The sequence below is a fragment of the Rhizophagus irregularis genome, chromosome 20 (genome assembly GCF_026210795.1).
Source record: "Rhizophagus irregularis chromosome 20, complete sequence".
Classification (NCBI taxonomy): Eukaryota; Fungi; Glomeromycota; class Glomeromycetes; order Glomerales; family Glomeraceae; genus Rhizophagus; species Rhizophagus irregularis.
The window spans coordinates 2891416-2904857 of NC_089448.1; the positions used below are offsets into that span (position 1 = coordinate 2891416).

Sequence of the window (13442 nt, forward strand, 5' to 3'; positions counted from 1 at the left end):
CAATAAGAATAATAAGAATTAAAGGATATCTATGAGTAAAAACAATGTTCTCGGGTATTTTTAAGCAAGTATTAAGGTAATAAATAAACAATTATAAATTACAACTTAAATTACATCACACCAAGATCACTTTTTAATTAAATAAAACAAATAAATGTTTTTATCTCTTAAAAATTTTAGATATAAAAAGTAGACATCCCACAACTTAAATTATTTTCCGCTCTCATGCCTAAAAAAAAAATTTCATAATGTGCACAAGAATTATTAACGTTGTGATTGTAAAAAATTGTTAATAATCATAGACGACAAGTTTACAAGTTTATTATTATTATACGTTGATCTTACTCGTTAATTTGTATAAAATATCTTTAAAGAGCTTAGTCATAATTAATCTCTTCGAATTTTATTAATTACGAATGTTACAAGTGGCGTATGATGATCCTGATATCAGCCGTTATTAGGTAAGCAATATGATTGGTAGATTTGTAGATTAAGTTTTTTATGCATAACATTATTTGTTTAAAAGGTAAAAATTTTCCCATCAAAAAATAAAACCAGTAAAAAAAAATATGAGGATGAACATACTTTTTAAACATACTCGCATACATGAACACTAACAAAAAACTTGGAATCCTCCCTAACGAAACCGACAAAATTAAGCATTCCATTGCTGGAGCCGTCGCAGGTTGTGTCAGTTCTATTGTAACGTGTCCTTTAGACGTAGTAAAAACTAGGTTACAAAATCAAGGCAAATTTGATCAAAGTGTACCCTTATATAGTGGTACAGGAGGTATAACTTTTAAGTTATTTTTTTTTACTTTATTATAAAAATAATTTAATTTATCAATTTTTATTTAGGAACTTTAAAGCGTATATGGGTAGAAGAAGGAATTCGTGGGTTATATCGTGGACTTGGACCTACATTATATGGATATCTCCCAACTTGGGCTATTTATTTCAGCGCATATGATTATTTCAAAGCAGCATTTGGAGCTCATGCAGGTAATATTCGCAAGATATTATTTTAAGTATTTAAATACTTTAATTTAGGAAATTTATTAAGAGAGAATATAATAAGTTAAAAATGTATATAATTCAACAAATAAATCGCGTCAATTATTTAATAAAGTGATTTAATATGATGGAATTAAATTGTTGAAAGCAAATTAGAGGTGGAAATTATAATTAGATGTACTGAATTATATAATGTACGCGATTTTTCATTTTATAATATAAATTTTATTATTATTATTTTTATTGGGAAATTCTCATTTTTTTTTCTAAGCAAGAACTTATAAGACAACATTATTATCCCGATCTTTGAAACCAATTTGTGATAGGACGAACCGGAAATCACCAATGGGTTGTGCATATATTCGCGGCCATGGGCGCAGGTGCCACGAGTACTATAGTCACTAATCCATTATGGGTGATAAAAACACGGTTCATGGTATTTGTTAATAATTAAGATAATGAAATAGTACCACACACACAATTCCTTTTTTCCGAGTTTGATTTCCGATTTTATTTTCTGTTAATTTTTCAAAAAAAAAAAAAATTGTTCATAATCTGATCGATTATTTGTAAATTAATCTTTGAAATAATTATATATAGACGCAAAATGAAAGAACATCATACATGTACAAGAATACATTAGACGCTTTTAAAACAATATATTCAACTGAAGGATTTAGGGGATTTTATAAAGGTCTTGGTCCTTCATTAATGGGTGTAAGTCACGTTGCTGTACAATTTCCTTTATATGAAAAATTGAAGGTTCGGCTAAGTAAGTTTAATTTATTGAATCATCATCATCTAATAATTTAATATCTATTGACATTGATGAGAATGAATATTCTTTTTTTAGAACAACCTGATCAAGATCATTTATCCAATCTTTCGATTTTATTCGCATCATCAGTTTCAAAAATGGCTGCATCAGTAGCAACATATCCACATGAAGTAGTTCGTACACGTTTACAAAATCAAACGCGTAAACCATTCAAATATGATGGAGTATTCCATGCTATAAACGTAATAAGGCATGAAGAAGGTTGGCTAGCTTTTTATAATGGAATGTCAACAAATTTATTGAGAACTGTACCCGCAAGTGCTTTAACAATTTTAACTTATGAGATATTAGTTAGAAGGTTAAATGCTAAAGGTAGTTGAAGGAAGGATTTATTGTCATTTTACTTTGTTATATATATATATATTTTTTTTATTATTATTTTTATTTATTTCTTGAAAATGGTTGAAATAAAAAAAAAAAAGGTAAATTATTGGAGGGGTATGGACATTTTGGTGGGTGTTATCTGTGTGTATAGGAAATGGCGGAAAAATAAAAAAATTTTTTTTTTTTTTTGCATATCGGACGATTAAATTAATAAAATCTATTTTATTGGTTATCATGATATTAAATCGGTAACAAAATAAAAAAAAATATTTTTTTTATTTAAAAAAAAAATTAAAAAATTATAATAATTGATGGAATAATTATAAATAAGTTCTTTTTCTACCATACATTAATATTTAGCTCTAACATGTTCATTATTTATTAACAAAAAAGGGAACACTCATACATACATATAATTTAGCTTTAAACCGTGAAAAAATTTTATAAATAGTAATATTTTTAATTAAAAATATCAATCTAATTCACTTTGAGAATTAATTCTAGAATTAGATCCACCGGATGATGATCCAGCACTTTGTGGAGTAAATAAAGAATTCATTAGATCTTGGATCAAATTGAATTGTTGTGGTCGTTGTGTTCTTAAATTGAAGAATATTTCTCCAATTTTATTTAACAACTAAATTTAAGATATATATTAGAGAGTTTGTCTTTTTTTAAAAAAAACACAATATAAATTTGAAAGATACTTACTTCATCGAAAGAAGGTTCAATTGATAAATCATTTTTATACTTGTTTCTTAGGTTGATAAAGAGATCTGCGGCATCTCTTTGAACAGTTAATATCAATAATTGCAAAAAGTTTAATAAAGATAAACTGTAAATTGCCACTTCAATTTTATCCCCAGTTAATGTTGGCTGATATTGTGCAGTCCCTGATTTTATACTAGAATCAATTTCCGCGATAAAAGTATCGAATGAAGTTTTTGCTTCACGAATGCTTCTAAGACACAAATATCTATAATAAATAATTTAAATTAATTTCAGTTTAATTATTTCAACTTTGTAAAATGCATTTCTCCATAATAACATACTGTAACACTGCACGGGCTATATAGGCCCCTCTCTTGGATGGATGATCTTTTCCTGACCATTCGGCCAACATTTTCCCATACGATTTACTACTTTCTGCATTACCAGCAAGGAAATGTGGTTCAGCTTCATGATACATTTTATCTATTGGAAATGAAAAACTTTTAATATTATTTACATATTGGGAAATAGATCAAATAAAAATAAATGATACCTTTCCAAAATAATTCACCAACAAAATGATGCAATTCAGGATCTCCGGCAGGATTTTCACCAAATTTTACTGTCCAACTGAATTATATTTAGATGTTAGCAAAAAAAAGCATATTTATAAAGGGATAATTCGTGTTTACCTGATTGCCACGTCAATAAATCTTTTTCGACCAGGTTCATTGTGCGGGAAAAGTTCCAGTAACTGTATTATCCGAGCTTTATAAAATAAAATAAAAAGTCTAAATATAATAAATAAAATACGCGGTAAAACGATTCAATCCGAGAAAACTGGAATTCATTGAAAAAATAAATATATTAAGACTTAAATACCTCTCGATTCTTCCGTAACAGACATTTGTTCTTCATTGTACGCGTCAATCAAGTACAACGATAAATCAATACCACTACCAGTTTGTTTATGCTTAAGCAAGGTTTCTGCACCGGAATATAAAAGATCAATGGCACTCATATACTTCCTTTGTTTGATGTACCTTAATTTTAGAGCAATAAAGAAATAAAAATGAACAAAAAGTAGTAAAACGATTATATTCTTTATTTATTATGATCAAAAACTTACCGTCTACAGACAGTACGATACATTTGGTGGGCTTCATAATAATTTCCTTCCTCAACGGAAACTTTAAGTTTGTCGAGAACTTTATCTGTACCTTTCGCGCTTGACATTTTTTCGAATTTCGATATTTTGTATGTATGTTAAAGTATTTTCTACACCTATGGTCTTTTTTTAACACATTTTCAATTGTCACAAATCACTTGATTGCATGTGAAATGACAATATCAACTATTAACGCAGATCACTACTCATACGTTACTTTTATTTACCGCTATTAATGATGGTCACGTGCAAATAATCAAATCTTATAAAAGATTATCCTCTAAAGAAAGCAAACTTATCCATATTATAATTATGAGTTATCCAACGCTTTATAATACAGTAAAAAATAGTCGTTTCCTTTACGGTTTTTTGAAACCAGTTGCTAATTGGTATACTAATATTTCAGGGTACAGGCAACTTGGTATGTATTATATGAGAATGAATATAATACATTTTTTTTTAAAAAAAAATAAATAAAGTTTTATTCAAAGCAATAATATTATGGATTTATTTCAACACTTAACAATCATTTCAATAATTAACAATTGTAACAATTGCTTTGATTAAAGGTATGAGATATGATGATATTATAGCTGAGGAAAGTACAACTGTACAAACAGCATTGGAACGTATCCCTCAAAATGAATATGACCAAAGAATTTTACGCATTCGTAATGCATACCAGCTCAGCACACGAAACGAAATTCTTCCTAGGGATAAGTGGACTAAACCTGAAGAGGTATGTCTTAAATTTTTTTTTAATTAAGATAAAGATTATATTCATGAATTAAAAAAATTAAGATGTTATAGTTATTGTAATTTTTTTGAATTCACAAAATCATTTTAAGTGAAAAGTTAGAATTATAATAACGTAAATCTAATATATTTTTTTTTTTATCTTAATAGGATATAAGATATCTCTTCCCATATGTTGAACGAGTAGCTTTTGAAGAAGCTGAACGGGAAGCTTTTGAAGCAGCTAAAATTATACGCAAATAAAAAAAAGAAACTTCTCCGGATCATTATAAATTATTACATACATTATAAGGGTAAATACTTAATATACCTTTGTTTAAATCTTGTTTATTTAATAATAGAATTTTTTATTTATCGATTTTTTTTTTTGTGTGAATGTGAATGCTTTAATGCAAGATCGCAAAAAAAAATCTTGAGTCTTTTTAATATATAATAAAACATTAGTACCTTTTATCATTTGTAAGAAAAATAATCCACTTTTTTTTTGATTCGTTCATTTAAAATTTATTATATTATTATTAAATTTATTGAATTATAAGTAGGAAGAACTTTTTGTGATTAATATATATTATCTCTGAATTCCACTCATTCTAATAATTTTAAATTTCTAAAATTTCTGCTAAATAGATTCCTGGCAATTCTCTAATAAATTTGCACATATAGCAAATCTTTTTAAATGGATATGATCTTTGTTCTTCATTAATTCATTTTTACAAAATTATTATACTTTATTATAATACTAAATTGCACTTTGATTGAATCCCAGTTATTGTTAGTTGATATGGTATAGTCAATGATTTTATTCTAGATCTTTTCTGGGATAACTGAGACGTAAATATCTTAAAATTACAATTTAAATATTTTTCAAATACATCCCTTTAATAACATACTGAAAAAACTGTACGTGCTAAATAAGCTCACATCTTGGAAGATATATAATTTACCATTTTCTGCATTACCAGCAAGAAAATGTGGTTCAGTTATGTTGTCTAACAAAAAAATAAAAAGTTTTAATACATCACATATTGAAAATTTTCAATGGATCAAATAAGAGTTTATTTAAATTAATATATCTTTCCAAAATAATTCACCAACAAATGATGCAATTCTCGACTTCAACTGATTCACAAGACTATAAGACCAGAATTACATTTTTGTCAAATATATATATTGAAGGATAATTCATATCTGATGCATCAAGGAATCTTTAGTTGGCTGGGGAATTTAAGCTTTAATAAACAGAAAATTTAATTCGAAAAAATCAGAATTTGTTCAAAAATAAATATATTTAAGCTCACGAAACACATTCCTTCTTCATATACACATTAATGATGGTTCTGCACCATTATATGCTTTAAATAAGGTTTCTAACCGAAATTACAAGATCAATGGCACTCTTATACTTCTTTTTACTTAATGTACCTTGATTTTGGAAGAAATAAAGACATAAGAACAACGAGTAGTAATAAAGCGATTTATGCTCCTATGTTTATTTACGCGTCAAAACTTACCGTACGGTACTCATAATAGTTTTCTTCCTTCAATGAAAGCTTTTTTAAGTTGTCATGAACTTTCTTCCGCATTCCACATTTACAATTTAACGTATTGTCAATTATCACTATTATTACGATTATCATTTCCTCGTGATTTAAAGGCTTGTATGTAACACGGACCGTTATTAAACTTCCCCTTATTCATTTTTTATTTTTAACGGAACGTTTTCTTTCAATGGAGAATCTAGACTATTATAATGCAGCAATTAATGAACGACCAAATATTTACAAAAGAGTAATACACGTGTTGACATTCAACACTCGTCGTCTATTGAAACGACGCTTTTTTATAGCTCTAGTGTTTTTTTTAATCATATTTCAATTTTTGACAATGTTTCAAACATATAGCGTGATTATAACAAATATAAAATATAAAACAAGGAATTATTTATATAATCATGGATGGTTACCTTGTTCATTAAGAAAAGAACCAATTTTATATATGATCGATACACAGAAATTAATGGCAGTATGGGAAACTAATTGTATATTAGATAATGTTAGGATTCAATGGTATGAAAAATCAATTGATAATGAAATCAACAGATCAGATATTTTAGAGCCAATAGAGATAGATAATTCACATTATGTATATAAAGGAATAATAGGACCTATTACATCAAATGGATATTATGAATTTGAGATTATACATTCTTTATATACAAAAATTATTTCATCATATTTTCAATTCTTTCCTTCAATTCCTGATGATCCTAATTCAACGTATCCAATTCAAATTATTGCATTTGCAGATAATCAATTCGGATTAAGTGTTTTTAATCGACTTGTTCAATCAGCATCACAAAAAACTTCACCGAATTTTATAATACATGCGGGTGATGGTGTACAAGAATATAATAATTTACAACAATGGCAGACAGATTTTTATGATCCTTTGGCAAATTATAAATTAACAAAACATGCACCAATAATTTACGCTCATGGTAATCATGATTTTGATCCAAAAAATTTATACAATTATACGACAGATACATCTTGGTATTCACTTACGATTGCCAATACGCGTTGGATTGTGTTAGATAGTAATATAGATGATATTAACCAAGATTTATGGTTATCTAATGAACTTTCCTCACCTGAAACACAAAATAAAGATTTTAAAATAGTAATAGTACATATTCCACCTTTTATGGAATTTTGGGATCCTATCGCTTGGAATGAAAAAAAAGAAAAGCATTGGGGTGAATTCGTTCGAACAAGATTTGCACCATTATTTAATAAATATGGGGTAGATTTAGTAATTAGTGGACATCAACACAATTATCAACGTGGACAATCTAATGGTACAGTTTACACCATTATTGGTGGAGCAGGAGGTGAATTAGATTTTGATAGAGTAGAAGATTGGTCTATTTATAATGTTGTAAGAAAAACTCATCATTATATTTCAATAGAAATTTGGTCGGATAAAATAATTTGGAAAGCATATAATCTTGAAGGATTCATAATAGATAGTTTTGAATTAAGAAAAGGATCATAGAATCATTACAAATATTCATTTTTTTATGGGAGGGATTTTAATAACCTTTTGTGAAAAGTTTTCCCACCTGAAAATTATTAAATTATTATAACAAGCCTGCATAAAAAAAGCACTACATATACGTAATTTACACAATTTACATGACTCTTTAATTATTATTTTATAAATAAATTATTTCAATGAATTATTAATAAAATAAGTTTGGTTATGATCACGCGTGGATAATTCAAATCTTGTAAAACAAGCTGACTTATCCGACGCTTTACGATACAGTTAAAATAGTCGTTTCTTTTACAAGCTTTGTATATAAATATTGCATGGGTATAGACAACATGGTATGTTATCATATTGAATATATTTTTTAAAAAAAAAATTAAATTTCATTCAACGATTAACAATTATTTAATTATTTTAAAGGTATATGATGATATAATATTTGAGGAAAGTACATCTGTAAAAGTAAACTGGGGCGTGTCACTCAAAATGAATATAACTAAAGATTTACGGATCCATCACAATCGCGTAGTTTCGGAAGGCCAAACCTTCCAAAAGTTACTCCTTCATCCCTGTCGAGAAAAATCGGAAAACGGGGTGTTACGAAACACTATCAGCTTAGCACACGACACGAAATCCTTTGGACTAAACCTGAAGATGTGTGTATATTTTATTTTGCGAGATAATTCCATCTTGTTCTTTCATTAAAAAAAAAAAATTGTCACTTTATATTTTTTGTGAATTCAAAAGAAAAATTCTATTAACTAAAACAGAATTAATTTTTTTTTAATTTGTCAATATGACGTCTAATAACAATTAAAAATTAAATTCATGAATCAAATCAAAATCTAAAATTGAAAATATGAAGGGGGGGGGGGGGGGTGAAGGAAAAAATTTTTTTTAATATCTATAAGAAATCAAAATTTCTTGATTTCCTTATTGTATATTATTGTATTTAGGCCATTTGACAGGCTCAGATTGTGCCACGTAAGTAGTTGTCAAATTTGTTTATTATACATATGAGTGTATATTATATATTTGAAATGATTTATATGCAATAAATATATTAAAATAATAAAACATTAACCAAATAAAAATTAAAACACGTTTTTCATTTTTACATATATATATATTTATTTATTTTACTTATAATAAATAATAATATAATATTGACAAAAAAATAATTTTGTAAATGTACTGTAACCAAAAAAAAAAAATATTGACAAAATAAAATAATATAAAATAATATAAAATAATATAATAAATAATAAATGAAGTGGATCTTAATAATGAATACTAACTGTAGGCACCCTCTCGCATATTTTTCACTGTCATGTGTTTATGTGGTCTGGAGAAAATAGACTGCCATCTCTCTGTATTATATCAGATCATCAGTAAAGTCCGTGTACAATAAATAGCAATATTATTATCCGGACTGTCCATCATTTTCATGAGCTTTATATATTATTATTGCTTTCGCTTCTCTCTAATATTACAGCCGTTTTCAAAATGGTTAATGCTATTTATTTATGATTAAATATTCGAATACCAATATTTGTCCGGTTTTCGTCCATTATTTGTCCGGTTTTCATCCGGTTTTCGGTTTTTATTTTTTTTCATCCAAACATAACAGCATCAACCATTTTGAATAAATCGGTATAAAAAATTAATTTTACAGTGCAATATATATATATATTATACATTAGTATCTTAATAAATAAACATTTAATGAATTTTTAATTAATAAGTAGTATTATTTTATTTGCCGAACTCGTTTCATTTCTTTTTCTACCCAAGAAAATTTCCGAAATTATTTCGGCAATCCGAAAGTAAATCTAACCGAATATACAAGTAGAAATAAAATCTAAGTAAGGGCTACTTTACAAATACAAAATATTACTCTAATATGTCTTACGCATCAACTTTTTTTTTATTATTTCATATTAGAATTTTTAATTGTTTATTGGAGGGTAGGAAATTTTTTTGTTAATTTAATGGGAATATGGGATACATGTATAAATCATTTAGTTAATAAAATTAATAAAAAAAAAATTGGATTTTATTTCATTAGACTTTTTTTCTATTCAGATTTTCTTATTTTTTTTTTATTCAGATTTTCTCATTCAGATTTTCTCATTTTTCTTTTCTTTCCAACTCATTACTGACCCGGTGGCTCGTGCGTATTATTTTAAAATTTTAAATCAATAAATATTTGACGTTAAATAATTTTCGGGGGTAAAATCATCGGAAATTTTCTTAGGAAAATATGATTATTGATTATTTGTTTTTTTCAAAATTTTTTTTTCAATCATTTCCCAACATGTTTATCGTTTCCTAAAAAGTAAATTTGTTTTTTTTTGTCGATTTTTTTTTTTGTTTATATTTATTTATTTATTTTACAAAAAATCAACTTGATGTTTCATCATGAACGTTATTAAAAATTTTTGTTATAAAAATGGTCCAAAATTTCTTCTTCGAAAAAGTAAAAAATCAGTTTGATTTGTTTAAAACTTTTCAATCATAATATAAATTCATAAAATTCAATTATGGATCAAAATAATTTACAAAATAATCAAAATGATCCCACGTTTAATTTACAATCTACTGCGGAACAACATAATAATAATTATGTGATTGCCGACTCTTCCACAAACAATTACTCACATCAACAACCCACTTATAATGAAAATATCACTTCAACTTTGCCTCCAGGTAGCTTGCCGTGTGTTCCTGGTCCACAACAGACTATTGAAAATACTACTTTTCCGCTTAATTCGTTTAACATGAATAGTATTATTCAAGCTGGAATTCTCAGTATTGACATCCCAAGGTATAAAATTATCGTCACACCTATTCCACTTAATCCGTTTCACAATCAATCTGGGATTCGTAGTTTTGATATCCCATGGTATAAAATTATCGTCACACCTATTCCACTTAATCTGTTCCCCCATCAATCAGGGGTTCTTAGTTTTGATATCCCAGGGCATAAAATTATCGTCACACCTTTTCCACTTAATCCGTTTCAACCTGGAATGTTTTACTTTGATACCCCTGGGTATAAAGTTATCTTCATGCCAACTCCTTCTCAACAGGAAGATACTTATTTGAATAACACCCAATTTACTCAATTTCAACAATAAAATTTTCTGAAATTATAATTACATAGCATATAACTTAGCTACACGTAATTTTTGTTTCTTAAATCTCTTTATTTCTTTTATGTATTTCTTTTATTTTTATTAATTTTATTTGTACTTTTATTTTTATTTCTTTATATCGTATATTAGTTTTTATATCGTACTATAATAAATAAAATTTTTTTTTATCCAATAAATCTATCTTTTAAATGAATAATACTTCGGTTCATATATAAACGAAACTTTAGGACGAACCATTTATTGGGATATTATTATACACGACATTGGCGACAATACAGTAACCCTATAAAAAATGTTTGTCCGATAAATATTCGGAAGGGGTCAATTTTCCGGACACACGCTATTATACAATATTTGTTACAATTTAATACAAGATGCGGAGATTGAGAATTTTTAACACATAAAAAACGTATAATATCATGATGAATGTCCAATAAATGTCAAGTAAATGTTCGGAACGGGGTCGATTTTCCGAACAAAAAACCGAACAGTGTTTAGACATTATTTTTTATAGGGTAACTTATTTTAACATTTTATTTATTTATTTATTTTTTTTCGACATATTCTAATTATGAATTAATGAATTGTTAAATCAACATTGTTACGGGATCATACGATAAAAATAGTGAATGATCATGAAAAAACATTTCGGATTGTTAATATTTTTTTTGAATAGCCTAAGACATAAGTAATCCTCAAATCTTTCTTTATCAACCAAAAATTCTTTCAATCTTTATTAATTAACTTGATTTTTCTTCCCATAGAAAAATTGTCTTAATTAAATGAAAATTTTAATACAAAATTATCAAATGTCTAAGAAGTAGTGGCCGAATCCATTATAATGTTTAATGAATAAGTAAGGTAGTCTCAGGCCAAAATTCATAATTACGGTATACGTTTGAAATCCATGGAGATGTAGTATAGAAAAAAACTATCTTTATGCTTTATTGTATATAATAAACATGCTGATTAATTAATACATTGTTGTCACTAATTCCCAGGTATAAGTTAAAGAATAATCGCAAACTCACTCCATGATCATTATCACTATTGTTCGTTCAAGATATTTAAAAATAATTCATTGGACGCGACAAGATTTGTAATAAGACTCCATTAATCTTATTAAGCTGCAAGAAAGCGTCAATTAACGGATATTACTCTTAAAAGGAATAACATTCCATTTCTCTCGTTTTTTACGTTTATTAGCTTTTTAGGAAATCGCTCATTGCGATAAACAAACGCTTCTTTGGCAAGTCTTTTATATTTTTTAATTTCTTCAGGTTCTTGTTCCCACCATTGTGAAACCATCGAAGAAATGGGGGTCATTGGTAAAACATATCCTTCATTTTTAATAGTTATAAAGAAAACTTTATGATAAATAATGAATGCATTTGGAGATTTGGTAGGTTATCTTTACCGATAATTAATAAATCTTTTGGAGTAGAAATTGTGGTTTTATTAAAGGATAAGGAAGTTTTTTCTTTTGAACGTGATTTTTACTACTGGATTATTCGTATTAATGAACACGCATTTTAATCGAATTGTCGATCGTTTCGCTCTTTTTTTTTAAAAAAAAAATTTAAAACTGAATTATTTTTTTCCTAAATTGATTTACGTATATTTTCCAAAGAAAAGGTTACAAATTCCTCTAAATAATTATTAAAGATCATTATATGAAAGTAAATTCCTTGGAGTTACGGTTCATAAGGTTTAAAAATAGAAATTTTCCCAATTTATATTTATGATCGATAAATAATAATATAAATTCTTCATGACTTTACAAAATAGTCAAAATGCAATCTACTGTTATACAATCTTCAATATTAGTGATGTAAATGTTAACTCTTTCGATAATAATTTCTCAATATTTTATACAAACACCAATTACTCAGATCAACAATCCACTCCTAACGAAAATATCGTATCCTCCGCCCAATTTACATAAAATTTTTTCAAATTTTTATTCTTTTCTTTTATATTTTTTATTCATTTGTATTGTTTATATTGTATTTCTCTATATTGTATCGGTTATTTTCGCCGTAATACAGATCACATGATATTAGACACAGCATTTCAAATTTATCACGTGATTTAAATGATGATATAGTAAAATAATTTATCCTTCAAACGAAGTAAATCCACCTTTAGTAAAATTATGCGATAAACGAAATAATTTCAATTTTGGGACGAATCATTTATTGAAATTATACATATGGTATAAAAAGGATTTTTTTTTTTTATTTTCCTGGTTTATATCTCTTTTTCAGAATTTTATTTGTGAATATGACGTCTAATGACAATTAAAAATTAAATTCATGAATCAAATCAAAATCTAAAATTGAAATATGAGGGGGGGGAGAAATAATTTCTTTTTTAATATCTATAAGAAACCAAAATTTTTGATTTTGTTAAACAGAAAATC

General features: G+C 26.7%; 6 protein-coding genes across 7 annotated transcripts; 5 read left to right on the plus strand and 1 right to left on the minus strand.

Annotated features, from left to right (window-relative positions):
• Positions 1-562: 562 nt before the first annotated feature.
• On the plus strand, positions 563-2426 carry OCT59_013237 (uncharacterized protein). Its single transcript, XM_025309324.2, has 5 exons — positions 563-790; positions 859-1002; positions 1341-1450; positions 1615-1786; positions 1868-2426. The coding sequence occupies exons 1-5, from the start codon at positions 607-609 to the stop codon at positions 2170-2172; spliced, it is 915 nt and encodes a 304-aa protein (XP_025177343.1). The 5' UTR covers positions 563-606; the 3' UTR covers positions 2173-2426.
• OCT59_013238 (uncharacterized protein) lies at positions 2381-4155 on the minus strand. The gene is made up of 7 exons (XM_025317856.2): positions 4017-4155; positions 3770-3930; positions 3580-3655; positions 3441-3517; positions 3229-3370; positions 2888-3152; positions 2381-2813 (listed from the first exon to the last, which is right to left on the minus strand). The coding sequence occupies exons 1-7, from the start codon at positions 4121-4123 to the stop codon at positions 2649-2651; spliced, it is 993 nt and encodes a 330-aa protein (XP_025177342.1). The 5' UTR covers positions 4124-4155; the 3' UTR covers positions 2381-2648.
• A 197-nt stretch (positions 4156-4352) lies between these two features.
• OCT59_013239 (uncharacterized protein) lies at positions 4353-5858 on the plus strand. Its single transcript, XM_066140674.1, has 4 exons — positions 4353-4476; positions 4625-4794; positions 4962-5104; positions 5439-5858. Exons 1-3 carry the CDS (start codon positions 4368-4370, stop codon positions 5052-5054), a joined length of 372 nt encoding a protein of 123 aa, XP_066001534.1. The 5' UTR covers positions 4353-4367; the 3' UTR covers positions 5055-5104; positions 5439-5858.
• Positions 5859-6488: 630 nt separating this feature from the next.
• Positions 6489-7865, plus strand: OCT59_013240 (uncharacterized protein; the record flags this gene model as incomplete). 2 transcript variants are annotated; one of them, XM_066140675.1, is made up of 2 exons in its annotated part: positions 6489-7574; positions 7631-7666. In XM_066140675.1, exons 1-2 carry the CDS (start codon positions 6540-6542, stop codon positions 7664-7666), a joined length of 1071 nt encoding a protein of 356 aa, XP_066001535.1. In that variant the 5' UTR covers positions 6489-6539. The 2 variants fall into 2 exon arrangements, with proteins under 2 accessions (XP_066001535.1, XP_025177340.2); XM_025326180.2 differs by having other exon boundaries at positions 6489-7865.
• A 332-nt stretch (positions 7866-8197) lies between these two features.
• OCT59_013241 (uncharacterized protein) lies at positions 8198-8567 on the plus strand (the record flags this gene model as incomplete). The annotated part of the gene is made up of 2 exons (XM_066140676.1): positions 8198-8200; positions 8283-8567. 2 exons carry the CDS (start codon positions 8198-8200, stop codon positions 8565-8567), a joined length of 288 nt encoding a protein of 95 aa, XP_066001536.1.
• Positions 8568-10280: 1713 nt separating this feature from the next.
• Positions 10281-11194, plus strand: OCT59_013242 (uncharacterized protein). Its single transcript, XM_025308480.2, has one exon. It carries the CDS (start codon positions 10406-10408, stop codon positions 11000-11002), a length of 597 nt encoding a protein of 198 aa, XP_025177339.1. The 5' UTR covers positions 10281-10405; the 3' UTR covers positions 11003-11194.
• Positions 11195-13442: the final 2248 nt, after the last annotated feature.